Below are 22417 nucleotides of genomic sequence, written 5' to 3'. Positions count from 1 at the left end.
GGACGACTGATGATCATGCAGCACAGAACTGTTATCTTATGCAAACTGCGGAACGGGCAGACCCTGTTCAAAGCTTTCAGGAGGGGTAATTATGCAGTAGGCTACAAAAAATGATGAGTTTCGATTATTATAGCATCCAAGAAGTGGTGGCACTAAATGAAATGGGGAGAGAAAATCAAGACAAGAGCGTTGGCAAACAGTGCGATTCTGTGAGCTATTTTTTGCCACACAGCTGCACTTTTGATTGAGCAACATGAAACCTTGAAACAAGAAGTGGCAAAGAATCTTCCTTAATTGAAAATACAGTGACAGATTTGTGTGTGTTTATTGCAAGAAATCTTCTTTGGAGGCTATTTCACACTTTCATGTAGTACACAGCATAGCTAAGTATTAGGCTAAATTACATTTTGAACTGTCAGTATGTAGTAAGTGTTGTGGTCTAACTCGTGAAACACTTTTGAGTTAGAGTTGACAATGTCTAGGAAAAATCAGTGTAGATGGTTTAGTGCACTTCAGTCAGTCAAAAACCAGCTTAAAAAAATGAACATGGGGCAGGATGGCAACAAGACACTCTGACTTTATATACAAGTTGCACAGTCAGCCAACATTACATATTTGCAATTTAAGTAAAACCGGATGCATTCAATTCATTCAAGCTAAATAACAACTTCTGTCCCGGAAGATTTTAAATCATCTTGTTCAAGGTTAACTTCAGATGTTTTTAGACCAAATCTTTTAAGTGATATTGTAGCCTTGATGTTAGGGCTAGGCTACTGATTGTGCGTGTTTACATACAGAATTCTAAAAGGTAAAAATCAGACTTTAGCCAAGCCCTCAACCCTTGAACAGTTATTCCCATTCAGGCCTAACCACACTGTGAAGAACAGACCACACACTGACATCACTGTTCTTTCTAAAATTAAATTTATGACAACCCAGTGGTCTGCCAGACCACATTTGGCCATTCAATGCAAAACAAAAAAAATCAGACAGGGGAAAAAAGAGAGAAATGTTTCAATATACATGGAACCAGACACAATGTCCATTGTGAACAGAGGGAGAAAAGTTAACCAAATACAGTCAGAGTTTAACGCGGAGTGTATTGGGGAGTCAGAGAGTGAATGACTAAGATACATATAAAGAGAGGCTATCACTGCTCCATACGCATAGTTGGGCAGGCTCATAGAGTACCAGGATTGTATGATTCTATGTATTTTACTTAGTTTCATCACAGGGTTTTCATTTTGAGGTAATTTCATTTTGAGGTGGAACTGAAATTGGAAACAGTTTGGGCTATTTAAGCGAGTTTTGTTCTTAACTGTGTGTACAAATCACTGTTGGCCAATGGGAGAGGCAGGTGGCATCTCCTACTGCAGACCAGTAAGAGAGGTCACCCGCTTAATCATGGGTTTAGCTCTATGACAAAAACAAAATGAGGAAATACACCACCCCACAAAAAAGGGTGTAAAAAGGGCAGACATGAAAGTTTGGACGTCCAACCGTGGCTCTGATAGCACTGAGCCATGATCGTTACATGACAGGACCATTGTGTTCCAACTTGGTTAATGCACATCTGGAGTTTTTGGAAAATATAAATAAATACTCTTAAAATAGTGGAAGCTTTGACCTGTGAGGCATTCAGTGTGGGTGGTGAACATTTAGGGGACTGGCTGCGATATTGGTGGAGGTGGCAAGCAGTAGTGGTACTAGTACTAGTGGGAGAGGAGTTCTGTCAACAGTTCAGAGAAATTATATTAATGTACAAAATGAATGTGACCATCATGAATACACAGTGTGTGCCATTACAGCAGAAAACAACCAGAGAATCCTTTCATACTTTAAACGGGTCCAACAATCGACCAACAACTTGCAATCAGGACTACCTGCTGTATCAAAAGGGCATTTGCTTAGGTCAAGAAACCAGTGGACAGGAGAATGAAATACCCAAACTGGTCATCAAAACTCATTAAATCACAGAAATTGCATGCAGAGCCCATTGCAGCACAGTATTGAGACAGCACTAATAGCAGGCCCAGGACATTTAAAAAGCCACAGGTGACAACTTCAAAACTGACAAAGGAGTAGCATTTTTTTTAGGCAAAAAAAAGAAGACCAGTTTAAAAACCAATGACAGTAATGCATGTGTACATATGTCTACTTTTTTTGCTCTGCTAAGAGCTTCCCTTTGTGAAATAAATACAGAGCGGCACCTGTCAGTCAAAAATTTCATTCAACTTAACCATCGACAAGTAGCAAAGAGAAGTTTGCCTGACTGCATTTAAGTAACCAGTCCTGTGACCGTGTGGGTCACACCTCCAGCTGCGCTGCAATACTCTTGCTGTGTCCTGTGCAAATGCAGGTGTTTGTGAGTGACCTCCCTGTACATCTGAAAATGGGCTCATGTAATCATGGTGGTGTGGTTAACAGATTATGTCTATTGAAAGGGGGTGGGTGTGGGGGGGGCAACTTATCCCTTGCTTACATCCAGTTTTGTTTTATAACAAGAACGGCTAAACCCCTCTGGACTATTCAAAAGACATCTCCCACTTTCTGCTCCCCTGAATATAACCTCTCCCATCTGTGGCAGGTCCATCACCCCTCACTGCAATTGCTTCATCCTGTTGAGGGCGCTGCCGGCCTTGAACCAGTCGATCTGCGTCTCGTTGAAGGTGTGGTTGAGGGTGATGGTGTCCTTGCTGCCATCGCTGTGCTTGATGACAGCCTGCAAAGCCTGGAAATGGAGAGGGGGATAAAACAGAGACTTTTGCCAATCTGCTTAAATTCCATACCAAACAATCAACCAACCAATTTCCCCCATTGGTAACCCTGTAAATTGACATGTTCATGTGCATCCAGGGAAGTTTAAAGTACCTGATTCAACAAGCTTGTGAAATTACACACCTCCCTATATGCCCTTTAAACCGCTACTGGTGCAACTTAAGGTAAATCGAAACTACCATTTACATGACATAGAGCCAAGAATGCTAAACATAAACAATGGCTTTTTAGGCAGAAGGTTGACACAACTCACCTTTCCTGGAATAAAGTCCTTGAGGCCTACAATGGAGATCTTGTCATCTGGGCGAATTTTGTCGTAGTCAGCAGGGTTGTCAAAAGTGAGAGGCAGCAGGCCCTGCTTCTTCAGATTTGTCTCTGAATTAAGAAGGAGACACACACTGTGGTATGAATGTCTGGGTCTAATGAAACCCATTGGAATTTACAATACTCTGCCACCTACAATCTCTGAGGAACTCTTATGAAGTGCTATGCAGTAACGAGTTTAAAGAATCACATTTTTGGCCCACGGTTCGATACATATCTCGATAAATATCATATTAATATGATATTGACATATAAACAATTGACATAAAATAAGAAAATACTGAATTTCTGATATTTATGACAGCGTACATTATGCAGATCATAGCCTAGGTACTTTTTCCATTACAGCTCTACCTCCTTCTGTCTCTTGTTGCTCTTGCGGTCAACAACTCTAGAGAGAGCGAACAAGCCAACAAGCCAGCGAGCAGGGCAAGGAGAGGGGGTTTGAGGCACTTCTAAACTATTTGGTTAAGTTGCACGCATAGCTGTACAATGAAAGCTACGAGAGCTACAGCCCTACTATGCAGACTAAAATTAGCAAAATATGAATGATCTAGATTAGAATTACCAATACTTGTAGCTGAATTTCACTGGTATACATCCAAATGATTATCAGCAACAGAATAATATTTGGCAACCTAATAATGAAAAGGTTGAACAGGATATTTCTACTGTGAGTTTATGGCAATTCTCTCCTTACTGACAAAAACATATTGGCTTTATCCCCCAAATAGTTGGATGTGATTTGAGCATTGTGTACCATGAATCCTAGCAAAGCTCTTGACGATGATGACCCTTCCTCCCAAGTGACGTGGCTCCAGGGCGGCGTGCTCTCTGCTTGAGCCCTCGCCGTAGTTCTCGTCTCCAACCACAACCCAGGACATACCATTCTTCTGCAGACGGGGGGGGGGGAGCACAGCATTGAAGAAAAGAAACACAACAGTACACAGTTCCCAAGTATACTTAGTACTCACACTTTGCAAAATGTCTGGCATTTAGGCCATGGGGCATGCTGCTATTTTTAACTCAAGATGTTTACCCACAACTCCCGCTATTAACTCAAAGGTCAGTGGCGGTACAGGGCAGGCAGGCAATAAAGGACTGTTAGGGAGTATTCCTGCAAACCTTGTAGTGGCGAGCCACATCAGGAACGCCGCCATACTCTCCGGTCAGCTGGTTCTTGATCTTGTTGATGGCGTCGTTCTCGGTGTTGACGGCACCGATGAGCATGTTGTTGGAGATGTTGTCAAGGTGACCACGGAATTTGAGCCAGGGCCCAGCGGCGCTGATGTGATCTGTGGTGCACTTGCCCTTCACCTACACGGAAGGACACAACAGATGACTGCACATGCCAAGAACGGAGAAAAGTTTATAAGGCAAATATGACTAATCTACAATTGTGTGTCTTACGCCAATACAGTGGAGCGATTTATTGTGGGAAATACACATGATTTGAACAAATATACCACCATGAATCATGGTATACGCAAGAGTGGCCACTTGTGAGGATGAAGCGTTTTTTTTTACATTAATCGCGCTCAGCTCGAGTGGATTACCTTGATGAGCACTTGCAGCTCCTGCAAGTCCGAGCCGCTCCACTTGTCAAAGGGCTCCAGCAGCTGCAGGCGGTTGCTCTGGGGGTTGACGTCCACCTTGAGGCTGGAGCCGTCTGGTGGTGGGTGCTGGTAGGTGTCCTCGCCGGGGTCGAAGTCGCGGGCGGGCAGCTCGTCGCCGCTGGGGGGCTGGAGCTTGAACTTCTCGCCGTTCGCCGCGGTGAGGAAGTCCGTCTCGGGATTGAAGTCAAGCCTGCCAGCGATGGCCATGGCTGTGACGATCTGAAGTCAAAAGAGTCACGTGACCACACAAGAACGCAGTTGAGGGAGAGGTAGATGGAACTTGGATGAAGGTTATTTGAGATTGACTAAAGTTTACACTATGTTACATGCTTGTTTGCTGTAGATTGTAAGTACACAGAACATCATTGACATACCTCAGGGGAGGTAACAAAAGCATGGGTAGCAGGGTTGGCGTCGTTTCTGGCAGTGAAGTTACGGTTGAAGGATGTGACGATGGTGTTCTTCTCTCCCTTCTTTGTATCACGCCTGACGGGGAAAAATGTTGAAAGATGTTATCTGGAGGAACACACTAGCTTAAAGAGCACCTTAAAAGCCAATTTAGACATGGGAATACAAAACAGATGTAATACTAGGGATTTGTTTCTGATTCCCTGAGAGGTCGTACCTGTCCCACTGGCCAATGCAGGGTCCACAGGCATTTGCAAGTACCACACCTCCAACCTCGCTGAGGATCTTGGACTGCAGGCAAACCAAGATATAGATTTCCTTTCATCAATACCAAACATACAGTGCAATCTTGCCTATTTGCATGACATAACCTTTAGATATGTATTACAACAGACCATCTAAATACATCCTCATTAATCACAATACAAAATGTGATTGTGCAAAGCTGTCCCTTTTCCCCAGTACTCACATAACCGTCTCTCTCAATGGTGGCGCGGATCTGTTCAGACCCGGGGGTGACTGTGAACTGGGCCTTGCACTTAAGGCCGTGGTCCAAAGCCTGCTTGGCCAGGGAGGCAGCTCTGCCCATGTCCTCATAACTGGAGTTAGTGCAGCTGCCAATCAAGCCTGAGGAGGGCAGACGTGAGCACATTTGAGCCATAGGAAGTGAGGTTCAGATGGTTTCCCTGTGGGTGCCTCTCAACATCTCTCCTCTATCCTCGATGGGCGTTCCCACTGATCTATAACTAACACTGGATAGACTATCCCAATGTTGCCGCCCCATCATTCTTTATCTAGATCAGTGAGGACGAGGATCGAGAAAGGAAGGGAGGGTGTATAAAAGTCCAAATGAGAGGCACCCAATGGCACTGTGCAAGAGCTGGACAGCTAAAAAGCAAGACCAGCTGGTACTTACCCACTTTGACCTCCAGAGGCCATCCGCTGTCTTTTGCGGTCTTGCCGATGTCGGACACAGGGTGGGCCAGGTCAGGGGTGAAAGGTCCATTGATGTGGGGTTTTAGCTGGACGAGGAAAGAATGATTATCATAAAGAGATGAAGAGTGCACAATTCAAATCTGATATCATACGTAAGCCTACATGACTTAAAACACACACACATATACAACTGACCTCGCTCAGGTTGATTTCAACAACCTGGTCATATTGACAGCCTTCATCGGGTACCAACAGGTCCTTGTACTCATCAGCCAGAGCAGCAATATCTGAGGTGAAGGGGACAAAACAAACCTCAAAACAACACTCAAAAAAAGTGCACAGTTGCAGGTAAGGAACAGGAGAGGCCAAGGACTGCACCAACCTGAACGTCCAGTTTTCTCCAGATAGGTCCTCATGCGGTGGTTGTAGGGGAAAACAGACGTAGTGGCGCCAATCTCAGCTCCCATGTTACAGATTGTTGCCATTCCTGCACACAATAAGAGCAAAGGAACCATTTGAGTAGTTATTTCATATATTGGAGCTGAAATTCACACATTAGACATTGTACTGGTAATCTCACTCACTGGTGTAAATTACATGCATTTAAATTAATCAATGACTAGTGAAAGTGAGTAATACGACACTATCAGGGCTTTCAGTACATAACACTTCTGAGCCTGAAGATATCGGAATTGTATTTTCAAATCTTAATCAACCCTCACCACACCTGAATTCCAGCACAATGCCTGAGCACTTTGAACCCTATAATATTGTTCAGGTCAGTCATTCACTTTTCCTGTCTTCACGTTACATCATACCTGTGCAAGAGACGGAATCAACACCAGGTCCGTGGTACTCAACAATAGCACCAGTGCCGCCCTTTACAGTCAGGATGCCTGCCACCTTCAGAATAACGTCTTTGGGCGATGTCCAGCCAGATAGGCTGCCAGTCAGCTTCACACCAATCACCTGAAAGAACGAAAACGTTACAAACCATGAGCTTAACTCACATATACCGTATGATCATTAAATAACATCATATCTTTAAATGAACATCCTCCAAAACAAAATATCACTGTACAGGCAACTGGTAAATGGTTTTAAAGGTCCTTTAGTTGGCCGCACCGCAGTGGCGAAACAAGAGGAGGAGACGCTGAAGACATTGAGGGGACAGATGAAAGAGTGAGGTGGGGCGAAAACTCACATTAGGGCACTTCAGCTCCCAGGGGATGCCAGCCATGACGTCCACGGCGTCGGCACCACCCACGCCGATGCAGATGGAGCCGAGGCCGCCACCGTTTGGCGTATGAGAATCGGTACCGATCAGCATGACTCCAGGATAGGCGTAGTTCTCCAGGATGATCTACGGAATGACATTACATAGGTGATGAAGTCGGAAGGGAACACATGAGACTCAATAGTACAATATTAGCTGATAGAGGGACAGGAGTTTGATGATGGACGGGACTCAAGATGGACTTCATTACCTGATGGATGATCCCCGAGCCTGGTTTCCAGAACCCGACGCCATATTTGGCACCAGCACTGGAAAGGAAGTTGTAAACCTCCTCGTTAATTTCCTATCACAGAACAAAGAGAACACACACATGGTCACATTTTCAGACATTTGCTTCCTACACAGAATAGTGATCATAAAAAGGCACACATGTAGCCTATTTTTTCTGATTTGAACTGGCCTGGCCATCAGACAGACAAAGAACAAGGACACTCCTCCTAAATAGTCCATAAGAACACTTGAACAAAAAAATGTAACAGGCAGTGCTGTTATACTTGCTCCTGCAATAGCAAGTTCAGGTCAGTGGAATGCTAGTTCCAATCATGTCTTGTCAAGTTCTACGGGTCGTTTTGCAATCAGGGTAAGCGCTTGACATTATCCATAGTCAGTAGCTTCGGAAGTCTGAATGTGCAAGATGCTTGCCCTTCACAATGCCTGGCCCCCCATCCCCATTCTTACCTTTGCCCTTTTCAGATCCTGGGCTCCACCAGTCTGGGCCTCGATGAGATGGTCACAGTGGATGGTGGAGGGGACGGCAACCCTGGGCAGGCCGCTGCTGATGAACTGCAGCATGGCCATCTGGGCCGTGGCGTCCTGCATGGCCACGCGGTCAGGGCGCAGACGCAGGTACGTGCGGCCCCTGTCAATGTCCTGCCCGTGGGGGTCATCCAGGTGACCGTACACAATCTTCTCGGACAGTGTGAGAGGCCTGTTGAGCCTGTCAACGTACAGAGGAAGGAAGAGTTAAGGCCCTACAGATCAATGGGTTAAAATAAATAAATAAATCAAGGAGCCTAATGGCAAAACGTTGAGGCGAAAAAAATAGGCTACAAAAAACAAGGACATCAACGTTTTAGAAAGCCCATAGGCAACCAAACATCTTCAGAAGGCACACTGGGGTTGTAGGAGCACTGACCTTTTGCGCACAATGTCGATGTTGGCCCCGAGTTTCGCATAGTTGATGTGGTTGCCCGGCTCAAAGCGGCTCATAGACACATTGGCCTTCGCGCTGAGGGCTGCAGTCACATGCAGGCGGCGGGCACCCTGCCCCAGAGCAAGCTAAAGAAGCAAGTCAACACGGAAGCAGACGCACACACACACGCGCACACGCGCACACACACACACACACACACACACACACACACAGCGTACAAAAACATATGAGAACAATAGAGACACTATAATCTCATTCTGCTTTTTAAAGACTAAAAACTCATGATTATGTCCATCATTCTGTCAACATGTCATTAAGTACATTAAGTTTAAACCATGGAAGCTACATGAATGTCTCTACATCCCTTTTAAAACCAAAAGTCTCAGCTCTGCTGTAACCACCAGGAACTCATAATCAGCATGCACGCAGAACCAGTTAAAGGGCCAATTTACCAAACGTTTATTTCCGTTATTATGTCTATAAGGTAAGTTAACTATCTATCTAAGCAAGAAACTGGGCAGGCCAGTCTGGCCCCAAGTATGTTCTTGTGTGTGTGTGATAAATAATGTGGAATTTCAGCAAAGTACTAGTCTCTATGATTCTACATTTCAGAGTAAACAACCCATTATTGCAATGAAGTGTTCGGTGACTGACTACGCTATATTTAGATTAAAATAGCCATATTGCGGTACGTTCCAGTAGGGGTCACTTAAGGACAACGGCTGCTACAAAGCCAGCTCAGGATGGTTTGTTCAAAAGGGATGCGGAATACACTTTCAGTAACGTTGTGATGTGAATTAATAATTTCCAGTGGTTCCGTGGATCTGAAATTATATTCAACGTAACGCTAAATCAAATCCTCTAGAAATGCCAACTCACAGCTGTTCAATTCAGCACAGGCCACGTCATGATGGCCAAACACACATGGATTTAACCTTGAAAAATCACTGCTATGACACAAAATAAAGAGAGCAACTCCTACATAAATGTCTGCCTGGTAAATTAACGTTAAACCAGCACGTTCGGTAGCACAGATAATCGTTACACAGTTAACAATAAACAAGATCACAAAAGAAACGCACATTAGCTCGTGTTATCCATCCTTTAATTTCATCATGAATTGCATGTTGTTACCGATACATATTCAAAGACAAACTGAAAACGTGCTCAGCTATTTATTTAGATAAACATATATTCTGATGTTTAAACAAACGTATGAGCTCGCCATCAAGACAAATAGTAGATAAATAGCCAGCGCCCTCGGTGGTTGCTATGCTCCGTAGCAAACGCCAGCTAGCCTGTTTGTCACCTTGTGTTAACCTTGCTAACATAAAACGATTCTCCTTAACGATGGAGGAGGACAATTGCTCTAACTATCAAATATTTCGTTATATTGCGTTCTCCAAACTGCATGCTTTCTACCTGACCGGCATAAACATGCCATTGTCAAACATTTCTTCAACACATATAGGTAAAAAAATGAGCGTGTTGCCTACGTAGCCGTCTAGCTATCAAGCTAGGCTAGATGCTCAGAACACGGTGACCTGAGATACAGCTAGACGAGGTTTGGACCGTTAGCTACGGCAAGGAACACAACTCTTGCGGAAACCAAAATTCACACATAAGACACCACACATGACAACCAAATAAACTTAACCGTGTGAAAAATACAATATATGCTTTCCAATAGTTTATGAAAACTTATCACTCACCTGAAGCCGGCTGACAGTTAAGCAGTAGGTTGCCATTTTGTTCACTGACAAAGATGTGACGCGCAATCTTGACGTCACTCTAAGAAGACATTTGATCCCTGCACAGATCAGATTTCGATCCTTAATTTTGGGATAATACATAACTATATAATTATTGAAAAATCATGGCGATGAGTACAGACTTTACCGGTTTTTATTTGACCCATCTCATCTGTTTGCAATTTCGTATTTCCGTTTACTTATAAATTCCCTTGGTTAAGTTCAAGCGTATTGAGTCGACAATTTGTATGATTTCAAGTATATTTCTAATTCAAGTAAGGGCGTATTGTACGTTTTATGGTTAAAATAACTTACCAAGACTTGATCATTCATAGGTGGAATATTTCTTTAAGTTGAAAGGTTAAAGTATTCTTCGGGTCAAAGTTCAAAGGACATATTCGTCACCGCGACGCTGTTTGCAGAGAGGGCTGCAGTGGTGTTTTACTACAATGGCCAAACATCATCCAGATTTGATTTTTTGCAGAAAACAGGCTGGTGTTGGTAAGTTGCGTGAGACGGCTTCTTTCACTTGATACTTTTTGTTTGATGTTCCTTGGTAAATTATCAAAGGTGAATACATGTTCAACGTTTACTTGAATGAACACGTTAGCCACGTTATGCTAACCGTGCTAGCATAGCGCTAGAGAGAACCAAGATATTGGTGGTCACAGTCGAGTTTAATTTTGTTTTTGTAGAAATTATAAACAAACCATTCCCACAGCTTTCATAGAAGTGCTGCGCATATAAGTAGATAACAATATTTTGCTGTGGACTGTCTGGTGGTTCCCCTAAGCTTTTGCTTAGCCTAGCCGCACAATGCTAATTACACCAGCCACCTACGTTAGTAAATATGAATTCTTATGAAAGTGTTCTGATTACTCATCTGCTATGTGGTTTGTATGTTTTACAGCTATCGGGAGGTTATGTGAAAAATGTAAGTTTTACTCAATTACTCATTCAGGTTTCAATTATTACTTTGTGTTGAAATGCTGATCTCTAAACGTTTTTTGCATTTACACTGCCACACTGTCACACAGTTTATATTCCATTGTATACCAGCTGACCGCTTCTTCCATAAATGGTTAAAAATTTCCATTTGCCCAGTGCTGAAACAAATTAGAGGGAACATTGGTAGTAATTGTGAGACATGTTTGGTCAAACTAGACTCACTAATGTATTTGTCCTCTTGCTTAGTTGTGCGCTTAGGCCCTCTATTCTGGTTAAAGCCACTCCACACTCTTGTGAAACGAATAGCAGACAGCGTTGTACTGTATCTTCAGATTCATTTCCATTCATTTCCTTACATGGAATAACCATTCTTTTCTCAGGATAAAAAATGTATATATGTATGTCTATGTCTACATTATATTTCTGATTAATTTGATGTGATTTGATAGAATGATCCCAAACTTTTGAACAGTTCTTTATGTTTTGTGTTGTATGGCATCATTCTTTTCTGTTTCTTTCAGGTGACGGAAAATGTGTCATCTGTGACTCTTATGTAAGACCTTGTACGCTAGTGCGGATCTGTGATGAGTGCAACTATGGATCTTACCAGGGACGTTGTGTGATCTGTGGAGGACCAGGCGTGTCGGATGCATACTACTGCAAGGAATGCACAATCCAAGAGAAAGATGTCAGTATTAACCTTTGCCAATCATATTTACTGATTATGTTTGTTATACCACCACATTAGATTGGGCTAATATTGTAAACCTCATTTTGACCATTTGCCAATGCTGATACTGATATATGAAACTCGAAACTCTTTATTTCCATCAAAACAAAACAATGCTGTTCTCTTGCCTTGAATAAAGGCTTCAAACTAATGTAATGTTACAATGACTTATAAAAACAGAGACTCTCTAGCAAAGTCAAATAAATAGTCAAAGTCTCTGACATCGCTTTAGCATGCCAGGAATGCTTTAGATCGCACTATGTTCCATTGTTGATCGGATAGGATCATGACCCATTTAGTGTGCTTTTGACTAACTCAATACTGTATTAGTGCTAAATAGAAGCATAAACAGGTGGTTGCTTTAAGGGTCTCTTCTGCACTAGAATGAATCATCTACTCGTTTTTTGCGAACAAGTTTTTATTGTTTTTCCAGGGGAGAAACACGCAATATAGCATGCTCATCATGCTTTACAACATGTAACAGCACCAATTTGTTGTAGAAACGGGCACATACCCTTTCATTCTACCCTAAATGTATACCAGTGTTTTCCGCTGGTATCAATGCTAATGTATCAATGTGCCAACTGATAATATCATGCATCCCTAGTAATTACACATGACTCATTTGTTTTATTGCGTTGCACATGACTAGGTCTTTTAAACTTTTTCCTCTCATGTACACAAGTAGTTGTTATAATACATGTCCTATGATCGTTCACTCATCACCTGTAGGGGTGAAACACTAGGTCTGGACCTTTATCCCAGTGAATTTGAATTCTCCCTTATCTGGTGTCCTGATGAGGTAGTTTCAAGTTAGAATAACCTTTTCATCAGTCTGACTATAAAAGAGTGGGAAAATGGAAAGCTGTGTGGGAATTCTCAAATGTGTTGTATTAAATGTAAATATAAATGATCATCTGTACACTGATCATCTGTACTCTGCTGGTGTCAGTCAAAGAATTTATGTGACGACTCTCCTTTCTTGCATTTCTAAACAGCGTGATGGATGTCCCAAGATTGTGAACCTTGGCAGCTCTAAGACTGATCTTTTCTATGAGAGGAAAAAGTACGGCTTCAAGAAAAGGTGAAGAATTGAGACTCATGGGGAGAATGATGGCTATTGCTCTTCAGAATCGGTTGTGATTTTCACATTTTTGTTCTTAATCAAGGATTTTTCATTGTATTAAAGTTTCTTTTTTTAACGAAATGTTGTTAATACTTTGTAAACTTGTTGTTTGTACTTTGTAAGAGACAGCTGTGAGGCTTAATGTTTGTCAGGAAAAGGACTCACACAAGCCTTGTTGGTGTTCATCAGAGCGCATACACTACATTGCCAAAAGTATTGGGTCACTTGCCATCCCCAAGCTGGGCTTGGCCATGTAGTTCCAGTGAAAGGAGCTCTGAATGCTTCAGCATTAACCAAGAGGTTTTGGCCAATTCCGTGCGTCCAACGTTGTGGGAAAAGTTTGGGGATGGCCCCTTCCTGTTCCAACATGACTGTGCACCAGTACCAGTAACCTGAAACTAGAAAGTTTGCTAGGTCAGTAATCGCCTACAGAGGACTGCTCAGACAATGGCAGAAGTGCCGTTCGTCATGTCGTCATGAGGTTATGTGCCATCCAAATGATTTGGGAAATGTATGTTCAGGTAAAAAAAACTGTAAAAGGTGCCTTGGAATTTCATCACTGCAAGAGGCAGAGGTTTGAATTTGCGTTAGCAGAGAATCCACTTTTGAAGGAACATTATGGAAACACTGTGAATTGGAAGCCTACACCTATGGCTCCTAAAGATCTGTTTTTAAACATGTTGATCTAAAAATCTTCAACAAAAAAAAAAGATAATTTTACAATCCCTCAAATTGTACCCTGACCCCCAGTTTAAGAACCACTGATCTATGCTACGAGATGCAGTATGTAGATGTATCCTCTTACACTGCCTCACCCAAGCCTTAAGGAGAACACTCTTGGTGGACTGACCTAATATCGTACCTTTAACTGGGACAAGTCCAATTCTGTTGAGTGAGAAATCTTACATCACATGACAGCCTCTCGTACTGTAATTCAGTACATACCTACAGTTCCCACTGCTTACAAAAGCACTTTTCCATCATGTCTGTACCTAGCTGAGCTCTTACATGTATAATTGGATCCTTTAAGATATAGAATAGAATTATGTATGCTAGCTATATGCTTTGCAGACTGTGCCACATTCATAACAGTGGTTACACAGGCTGGGAGAATGGGTGGGTTTTCAATATACATAACAGGACATGTTTGTACTGGCTTTGACATGCCAAGTTAAGTTATTAATAAAGTAGATATGAGGGAAGTAAGGGAAGAAAGGTATGCATAGTTCTTTGTTGACAAACATGCATTGATGAACACAATTAAGTAAAATGTTTTTAATTAATATTTACAACACATTACAAGAAAAAGCGGGAGCAATTTGCTTTATACAAAACGAAACCAGAGGGGTAATTTGAAAGACTGCTTGTATAACAGACTTTTCTTTTTTTAAAGAACCTATTGCTTACAAAATTAACCAAAAAGAAAAATACTCTAAAAGGATGGCCAGAATTGCAAGCCAGGAAGCTCGAGAGGTTGCTAATGAGTCTGATGCCTCTTGCTCTGAATGCTGTTGTAACTGAATGGAAGCCCAATATAAGAAATATGATAACTGTTCAAAGAGTGTATATAGAAAACTGTAGAGAAGTTGAGGACACTGAGGATATGCTGGCAAGGCACACGTCTGACAAGGAAACTGTTGAACTTTCAATACAATTATAGCCTCAGATAAGATTAAAATTATTCCACAATCAAGACTTGATTACAGCACAATTTTCACTACTGAAGAATTAAAAATGTCATTGTAAGTTTAACTGCAAACATCCCAGAGTCAAGACTTGATTACAGCACTAGTTTTAACTACTGAAGAATTAAAATTATGTAATTTTAGGTTTAATTGCAAACATCCCAGAGTTCAATTTGACTAAGCAATTTCGCCTGAATTGCTGCTTTCCCTTTTTTGAGACGCTACACCATCATGGCCACTTAAATTAGCACAGAGGATAAATAACAATCCTTGATTATGACAATGACATCATAAAACATAGTCTACTTTAAGTTAAACTGATCTCAATCTTACTACTGAAGCACATTATTTTGACACAATGGCAACAAACAGAAAGACACTGACTGAAGAGAACGGAGGCCCCAACTGAGAATCTGATTATGGGTTCCTGATATGTTACATGCCGGAGCCTGTTGTAAACAGGCCAATTTAAGTGCTGTGTGGAGTCAGCTTAAGACACTTGAGGAGGGTTTGAGGTCCTTGCAGAGACAGTGCCACCCTCTTTATACGGCAGAAGAAATGCATTTCGAGGATTTCCTGATATGTCGGTTGCTGAGGTGAGGAAACAATCTTGGTTGACCTGTGACCCAGTATACTATGATCAAAATGCCAACCAGTTCTATTTCAGTTGAGGCCACTTGCGTGTGTTACGCTCAATATGGAACATGAGCTATAGTAGGAGGCTTCTCACATGTATGGTACATGTCCTTCAGTCATGTGACTGACCTCCAAAAGATCCCAGAGTATAATGGTGAACCAGCACATGGCTCTGCTGTATATGGGGTAAACAAAAGTGTCCATTTCAAGAAGGAAAACAACAAAAAAAACTCGGATGATTCACCAGGAAATATTTCAGAGTCCATCTGATACCTGTGGAGCACAAATCTGAAAAACAGTCTTTTCTGGTTTTAACATAGGACAGTAGTTATCAGGACAAGTCAGTAATACAGTTTTGTGAAACGATACCCACTTATAAGAAAGTAAGTAAAACATGCCAGAATCCATAGCAGTTTACATGTGAAGAAGTTACTTGGTCTGAATGGCTTTCTTCTTATATCTTTACAGAGATCAACTCTTGGGCTAAGTGAGTTTTGAAGATACATGCATTTAAACAAAAGTCTGGACAAACAGTTCACTGACAGTCAGGACAAATCGGATAAATGGTTTCACAATTAAACATCAGGTTCTATGTGCAGTTTCAAAAAACAGCACAGATAGACAGATTGTACACAACACTGCACTGCAAGCATGTTGGCCAGGAGGACCATGCGTATCTACCTCTAACGAAGGCATTTAAACACAGCTCTGTGAGACACAGTGAATAAATTACATATGTGCATCAGTTAACTACCCATTAATGTCGGTCACTGATTGCTTTGATTCACATCATTTTCATCCCCCCGACAGTGATATTTGAAAATTGAGTCAAACCAGTAAGGTGACATGGAAGCAAAAGTGATCATTACTAGATAGAACTGACAAACCTACTTTGAAGCCAGTTGTGCCATGGCCTATCAATACAAACAGAGCTTGGTGCTCATCTTATTTTTAACACCCCCCTCCCGCAAACCAGTCCTCTGCCATGAACAAAACATGGCTAGAAATTGTTGCATTGTATTAATAGAAAAAAAAGACTTTAAAATCCAAGACACTGTACAAACATTAACGCAGGCAAATGTTTCAAAATAAAAAGAACACAATAAAATAACCATGAAAGACAATGCTGTGTCACATCACAGTGACAGCTCACATTCATTCAGCTCCCAACAATCCAGCTAACGACCCACTCACAGCAGTCTTCTCTTCATCCTCTTCGTCTTTTCGAGAGCTCTATACAGTCTACACCCCATTCATCTTACACGCTACACTTCGGTAAGGTGAACAACCCCTCCTCCCCGATCCCATAAAAATATACATGAACTTTAATCTAGAGGTCTTCCGCCGGTTCACTTGAAAAAGAAGAGAAACAGGGGTAAGTCATGGGGGAAGAGCATGGTTTGAAACCCAGATTTGCCATTGACTTTTCAAATTGATAAACACACCCTAAAGTTGATATACAGACACATGTCGTTGTTTACATTTTTCTAACGCTGCCATCAATGTGCTTACAATGCAAGTTAACCGAGCAACATAATGTGCCATTGTGTCACTGGAAGATAATACTACTCGTCTAGCCATTACTCTCCACACAGGAGCTCCCCTCATTTCTAGAAAGTGTATAATGCACTGATACAAAGACTCTTTAGTTGTGATGTTACAGTGCTGTGGAGTGGCAGTGGGTTCTGCATGGGGGGGGGGGTTAGGTGACTGCCTGCCCCATTTGAGTGTGTGTTCCGGCAACGGCCTTTCTGAAGACACTTACAGGGCTCCGTATTTGGCCTCGTAGCGAGTCGCTACGTTTTTGAAGCGGCCATTTTCCTTTCGGAGCTCGGCCACCTCCTGTCGCAGCGCCGTGTTCTCCCGCTCGAGGAACGCCGCCCGCACTGTGATCTGATTCTCCTTAAGTCGCCGGGCATCACGGGAGCGCTTTGCTGCAAAGTTGTTCTTCTTACGCCTCTCCCAATATCTATCATCCTGAGATAAACGAAAGAAAAGAGCATTATATTACACTGGTTAAAAGCGAAAAGCTCTGCTTGGTTGCTTATGATTGCCCTCAAATCACACTCCTAAATTGACGCAATCGCACTCTTAAACTTACGCAATAAATACAACATGGAGGTGCTAAGGCTTCATAACACAATTCACCTTGATCTCAAATTATAGTATGAAGCCAATCTTAATCAGACTACAGAAAATTGTATAGGCACAACCTGCACCTTGAACCTGCACCTTCCAACATGTGACGTTCGATAGTAAGCTAGTGATAGAAGTGATCCTGCTATAGCAAAATGGAAGTAGTTGCCATGCCAAAAACTTGTGTACGAGTGTGAGGAAAATGTGGATCCTCAGATGAGTAAACGTTTGTAAGAACATTCAGATGTTGTGGACAATACGTTTATAACGAGGACGCAACACTATCCATCTTCATCCATCACATAGTTTTAGAGACTCGTTATTTACAACACAATATCGCTTAGTGCACACAGTTATTCTCCAATATAGATATCCAAGATAGATAGATGGGCATAGACATTTCTTAACACTACTCACCTTCTGTTCTTCAGGTACAAACACTTTCTTGGCCTTCTTGATCATTGGTTGCGGCTTGAGGTCCTCGTCTTTGAAGCGATGCTTGCGGGGGTTAAACAGCTCACCACCAGGCACACTGGACAGCACCAAGTCAGTTGGGTCGGGTTCAAAGTTCACATCCACCTCGATCTCCTCTGGGTCCTCAGGCTCCGGAGTCATGCGGTCCTTCTCTATAGTCACATTTGGAAGGTCAAGACAAGGTCAACTCAAGAGTGTATGACCCTTGATTGACTTATTCATGATTGATGTTTAGAGCATTAATTTCGAAGTTAAAATGCCCACAGTGGGCAATGTTAGGCATTCCGTACAATAGCCTCACACAGATTTTGACTTCTTTAGAACAGTCTTACTGACCTGTGGCATCGTCACTGATGACTTCCTCCTGACAATGGTCCAGCTCCAGAATGGGAAGCAGTTGGACAGAGGCAGATGGCTGGGCATTGTTGACCACAGTGGACACTGAGGAAGATGTCTTGGCCTGTGCCACGGACTCCTCCTTGCTTGGGCTCTTTTTAGTTCCTTCTTCAGCGGAGATGCCATTCTCGATCAAGAACTCCTCCAGGTCCATGTATTCAAGGTGGAGGGTCTCCCCATCGAAAGGGATTGTCTTGTCCCAGATGGCAGGGGTTAAGGAGGCCGAGGGGCCCAGCCCAGTGACAGAACCCAGGAGTTCTGAGACATCTCCCGTGCACAGCTTGTCTTTGTCATTTTCTGAAACACCCAAGTTGAATATGAAATTAGTACAATCCGTCTAATCAAGATGTAGAGGTTTAGTCAAAAACATGATCATGGATCTAGCATACAGATATAGTATACAGTATATAACCTGTAAAATCTCCAACACATACATTTACATATGTTCAGGAGCTAAGAGGCTGCGCTTTACTTAACATTGAAATCAAGAAGCCTACCCGTACTAACCTCATCACCTTAGGCACAACATTAGTATGCCTGTTTACATTTGTTTTTTGACTGCACATACAGTATGATCAAATCACAAGTAGTCAGCCGAGGCACATAGCTATTTACACATGTATCCAAGGTGACCATTTGTCCTTACATTCCTTACTGCAAAAGTCACACCGACACATCAAGAAGCATTGGCAGCTCTGGTGTTTGGGCATACACCTAGCCTCATTCTTAGAGCGCTAAGATGGTTTACACTACAAAAGCTAAAATAGAAAGCAAGTATTATTTCTATTGTTATGGAAACAAATGCCTCTCAAATGTGCCACAGACCACTTCAGAAAGTGTTTGAGTGTCTTGGTGACTGTAAACACTAGTCTTTTTAAACTGACCACTTGTGATCGGACCAAGATGCATTTGAATAACAAATGTAAAGGGGGTGAAAATGACTGATCTAAAGTTGAATTCTTCATAGCAGTAGGAACCTCACTTTCACTCACACGTATACATGACAAATGTGTGCTTTTGAACTCAGTTTTGGTGTCCCCAACTCCTTCCGACAAAGTGCGACCCCAGTGGATGGAGATGTATCAGCAACCATAACGAGTTACACAACCCATAAAACTAATTTCGATAAAGGAAATATAAGGAAACATAACTGGTCAAAACACGTCAAGTAGGCTATTTACATACGTTATAAGCAACCCAGTCCTTTGTTCCAAACCCAAGTAAGCATGCCCTAATAGCTGTAGACAGATGACCATAAAGCTTCCGTATATACGCATGCTTACAAAACAGCCTCGCCATCATCCCCTTCCCCCCAGCATCATAGGACGTGTCTTCTTTGACTGTGCTACAACATTTGACCGAACAGTGTTCAGAAAGATGCCCGTGTAGTCCATATTAAGAGAGCCAATAAGACCTATCCATATATGGTTTAGATATATCAGGACTATTCTGCCATCTTTTCTGAGCAGTCTGGCTTGTGAAATTAACACAACGACCACAAACCACACACAGTTAGGCTTACCATCGTCTCCTTCCAGCAGATTCGGCGGGGGTATTTCAAGAATTTTTTTTAAAGCCAGTGGGAAAGAACTAGATGTGGAGTCTGTCTCCAGCGTAATCGTAATGGGTTCAATAGACATTGCTGAGCTCCAAACGTAAACGTTAACTCCAAAAATAGGCCAAGTAGGCTTTAAAAAGGATGAGCAATTATCGACGATTCTCTATCCAATACGCGCCGGGTTTTGGCAAAGGCAACTTCACTCTACATTTCCACCAAACCTGACCCGACTAAGAGCTTCTACCAATTCAATATTCAAGCGAAACCGCGCCTATTATATTATAAATAAATAAATGCAGGCTTCGGATAGGCTGCTCGTGTCCTCCTTATTTAAATATTAGAGCGCATATGTCAAGAACCCGCCTCTCAATGGCACTCAATGAATGCTCATTGGCTAACCTATACGTTACATAGCCTATTTTCCTAGGCTATTACGCACAATACCATAGCAAATTAAACCACATGTATGTCATATTCTGAACACTTTCCAGGCCTACTGGTAAAGGGAAATAGTCGTTTCGAGGATATACATTTACCCTACAGTGGAATGAAATGTTTGGCCTGTAGAGGGAATTAACCTATATTCCGACCGCCTACTGCCCAAATGTGCGAAATGTACCCTACAGCACAACTCACGTGTCCGCACATGTGTAAACACATTTACGTAAATGTGTCACCACGCCCCTATAGGTCTGGCTTCTCTGGCGGGGTACAATGGGTGTTGCAGTGATCAGCTGTGTGAACTCCTGCTTGGTCATATCACCTTGCTATGAGGGACCCTATGCTATGACGGCTGTCTGTAGGCCCACCGTCTGGTTTAGCTGGTAGCTTACCCAGCACCCAGGCGGTAGACTTTATAGCTTGTTGATGGCGTAGCTAATTCAGACTATTCAGCCTACATCAAATTCTATTGATAAGACAACAGTCGTGAGGATATCCTTCACCAAATCAGCCCTCACTCGTTCCAGAGTGTATGGGTTACATAACAAAATACACGAGAGATATCCTTTAGTTTGGCAGGAAGGACATTTACTTTTGGTTGTGGTCTACAACCAACTCATTATGATTTAAATAGGCATATACTTTAGGGTATGCGCATCTGCATACTACCAATTGCAGTTACTTAATTGCTTTGCTAGCACCAATTCACCCAATAGCTGTCCAAATTGTTCATGCTGTTCCACAGCACGCACATGTATGAAGGTATGCAGCTTGAGCCTTTCTTGGGGCACATTGCGCATGATGCCTATGCTATTATGTATGTGTTCTTCAGAGCTATATCCAGACGAGTGCATGGCGTAACCAAGTGGTAGACCGGTGTCACGTTCGAAATAACGCACGATTTATACACGCAGAAAACGGACCTCTTGCCCAATCTGATGCTAGACCTGAAATCATGCAATCAATACTCTTACAGTCTACAATCATCGTCTTCTTTCCAGAAACTGTCCATTGCCTATGCAAGCTCACATGCACATGACCACCTAATTCGACAAACACTTCAGCGACCCTGTCAAATGTTTAATTAGGTTTCATTAAGCGAATGATTACGATGTAGCAGTTGACATAGCCTACAAGTGCTGTCGTCTGAACATGGTTCTAAGGATCATTTAACGATTTTAATGCAAAAATCTGTCTTCTCTTCAAGTTACGTAATGCGAATCAGTGTGTGACCTATAACCATCGCATGAAGAACCAAAAAGCATGGGCATCCATCCAAGACAACATAGTACCAGCTACAAAAGCGTTTATAAATTCCAAATATCAATTTCATGTTTGCAAAATTATATTTATTCTCATTTTCGCAACTTCATGAGACGCAGCTGCCAACAACTCAGCGACAGCCACAGGTGGTTGAGTCAGCAATTGAGTGTTGATACAAACGCATGTTTCATTTCGTTACATTTGCATTAGATATACAGCCTACAAAACTGTATAGGCAATTTCTTCTTCCACACGTCAGACAGGCAATTTTAACTCCAAATATGACATTCGGATTTCTTAGCCAAAGATGTCCTATGTTTTGCTTTTCCACATAGACTTCATGAGTATATTGCAAGATTGTTTTTCTCACTGTGGGTTAGGCGTCTCCTTTGAGGCAACGTGTACGACAGAGCTAAGAAAGTATCACTTTTACGCAGGGCGAGCGTAAGAATGCGTCCACAAATATGAGCATGTTGCTGAATGTATAGCCTAGTTCTTACCGTCATCAAAGTTGGGGATTGAGAATGGATACTCAAGCAAGGCTTTGAAAATCTCCGGAATCTCTGAAGACATCCTGGGGTACAAACTGACTATTAGACACTAACGCTAAGGTTTTCACATGTAACGTCTGTAGGGTCAAATAGATGTCACTCGTCAGTTTTCAAACTTTTCTTTAACTCACAAGGTTCGAGGTTCGTAATGTGATCAATAGGTTACTCAACAAGTCCCGCCTACACTTACCGTACTCTCCATCATATGGT

The 22417-nt window shown here is 42.3% G+C and overlaps 3 protein-coding genes across 4 annotated transcripts; 1 reads left to right on the top strand and 2 right to left on the bottom strand.

Annotated features, from left to right (window-relative positions):
- Positions 1 to 557: 557 nt before the first annotated feature.
- aco2 (aconitase 2, mitochondrial) lies at positions 558 to 10291 on the bottom strand. Its single transcript, XM_062525625.1, has 17 exons — positions 10225 to 10291; positions 8495 to 8637; positions 8038 to 8296; positions 7550 to 7642; positions 7267 to 7425; positions 6881 to 7031; positions 6445 to 6549; positions 6258 to 6349; positions 6043 to 6148; positions 5596 to 5753; positions 5344 to 5417; positions 5093 to 5204; positions 4659 to 4937; positions 4228 to 4419; positions 3863 to 3995; positions 3032 to 3153; positions 558 to 2731 (listed from the first exon to the last, which is right to left on the bottom strand). The coding sequence occupies exons 1-17, from the start codon at positions 10258 to 10260 to the stop codon at positions 2600 to 2602; spliced, it is 2346 nt and encodes a 781-aa protein (XP_062381609.1). The 5' UTR covers positions 10261 to 10291; the 3' UTR covers positions 558 to 2599.
- Positions 10292 to 10652: 361 nt separating this feature from the next.
- On the top strand, positions 10653 to 13148 carry phf5a (PHD finger protein 5A). Its single transcript, XM_062526147.1, has 4 exons — positions 10653 to 10764; positions 11174 to 11197; positions 11733 to 11899; positions 12940 to 13148. The coding sequence occupies exons 1-4, from the start codon at positions 10713 to 10715 to the stop codon at positions 13027 to 13029; spliced, it is 333 nt and encodes a 110-aa protein (XP_062382131.1). The 5' UTR covers positions 10653 to 10712; the 3' UTR covers positions 13030 to 13148.
- Positions 13149 to 14327: 1179 nt separating this feature from the next.
- tefa (TEF transcription factor, PAR bZIP family member a) lies at positions 14328 to 22365 on the bottom strand. Of its 2 annotated transcripts, none has more exons than XM_062526543.1 (5): positions 22157 to 22365; positions 18335 to 18691; positions 17942 to 18150; positions 17154 to 17365; positions 14328 to 16740 (listed from the first exon to the last, which is right to left on the bottom strand). In XM_062526543.1, exons 1-5 carry the CDS (start codon positions 22227 to 22229, stop codon positions 16719 to 16721), a joined length of 873 nt encoding a protein of 290 aa, XP_062382527.1. In that variant the 5' UTR covers positions 22230 to 22365; the 3' UTR covers positions 14328 to 16718. The 2 variants fall into 2 exon arrangements, with proteins under 2 accessions (XP_062382527.1, XP_062382526.1); XM_062526542.1 differs by lacking the exon at positions 22157 to 22365 and adding an exon at positions 19917 to 20190.
- Positions 22366 to 22417: the final 52 nt, after the last annotated feature.

Source organism: Sardina pilchardus, chromosome 22 (assembly GCF_963854185.1).
Source record: "Sardina pilchardus chromosome 22, fSarPil1.1, whole genome shotgun sequence".
Taxonomy (NCBI): Eukaryota; Metazoa; Chordata; class Actinopteri; order Clupeiformes; family Clupeidae; genus Sardina; species Sardina pilchardus.
Note: the sequence above shows the minus strand (reverse complement) of the source record. Positions and strands in the feature narration are given on the sequence as shown.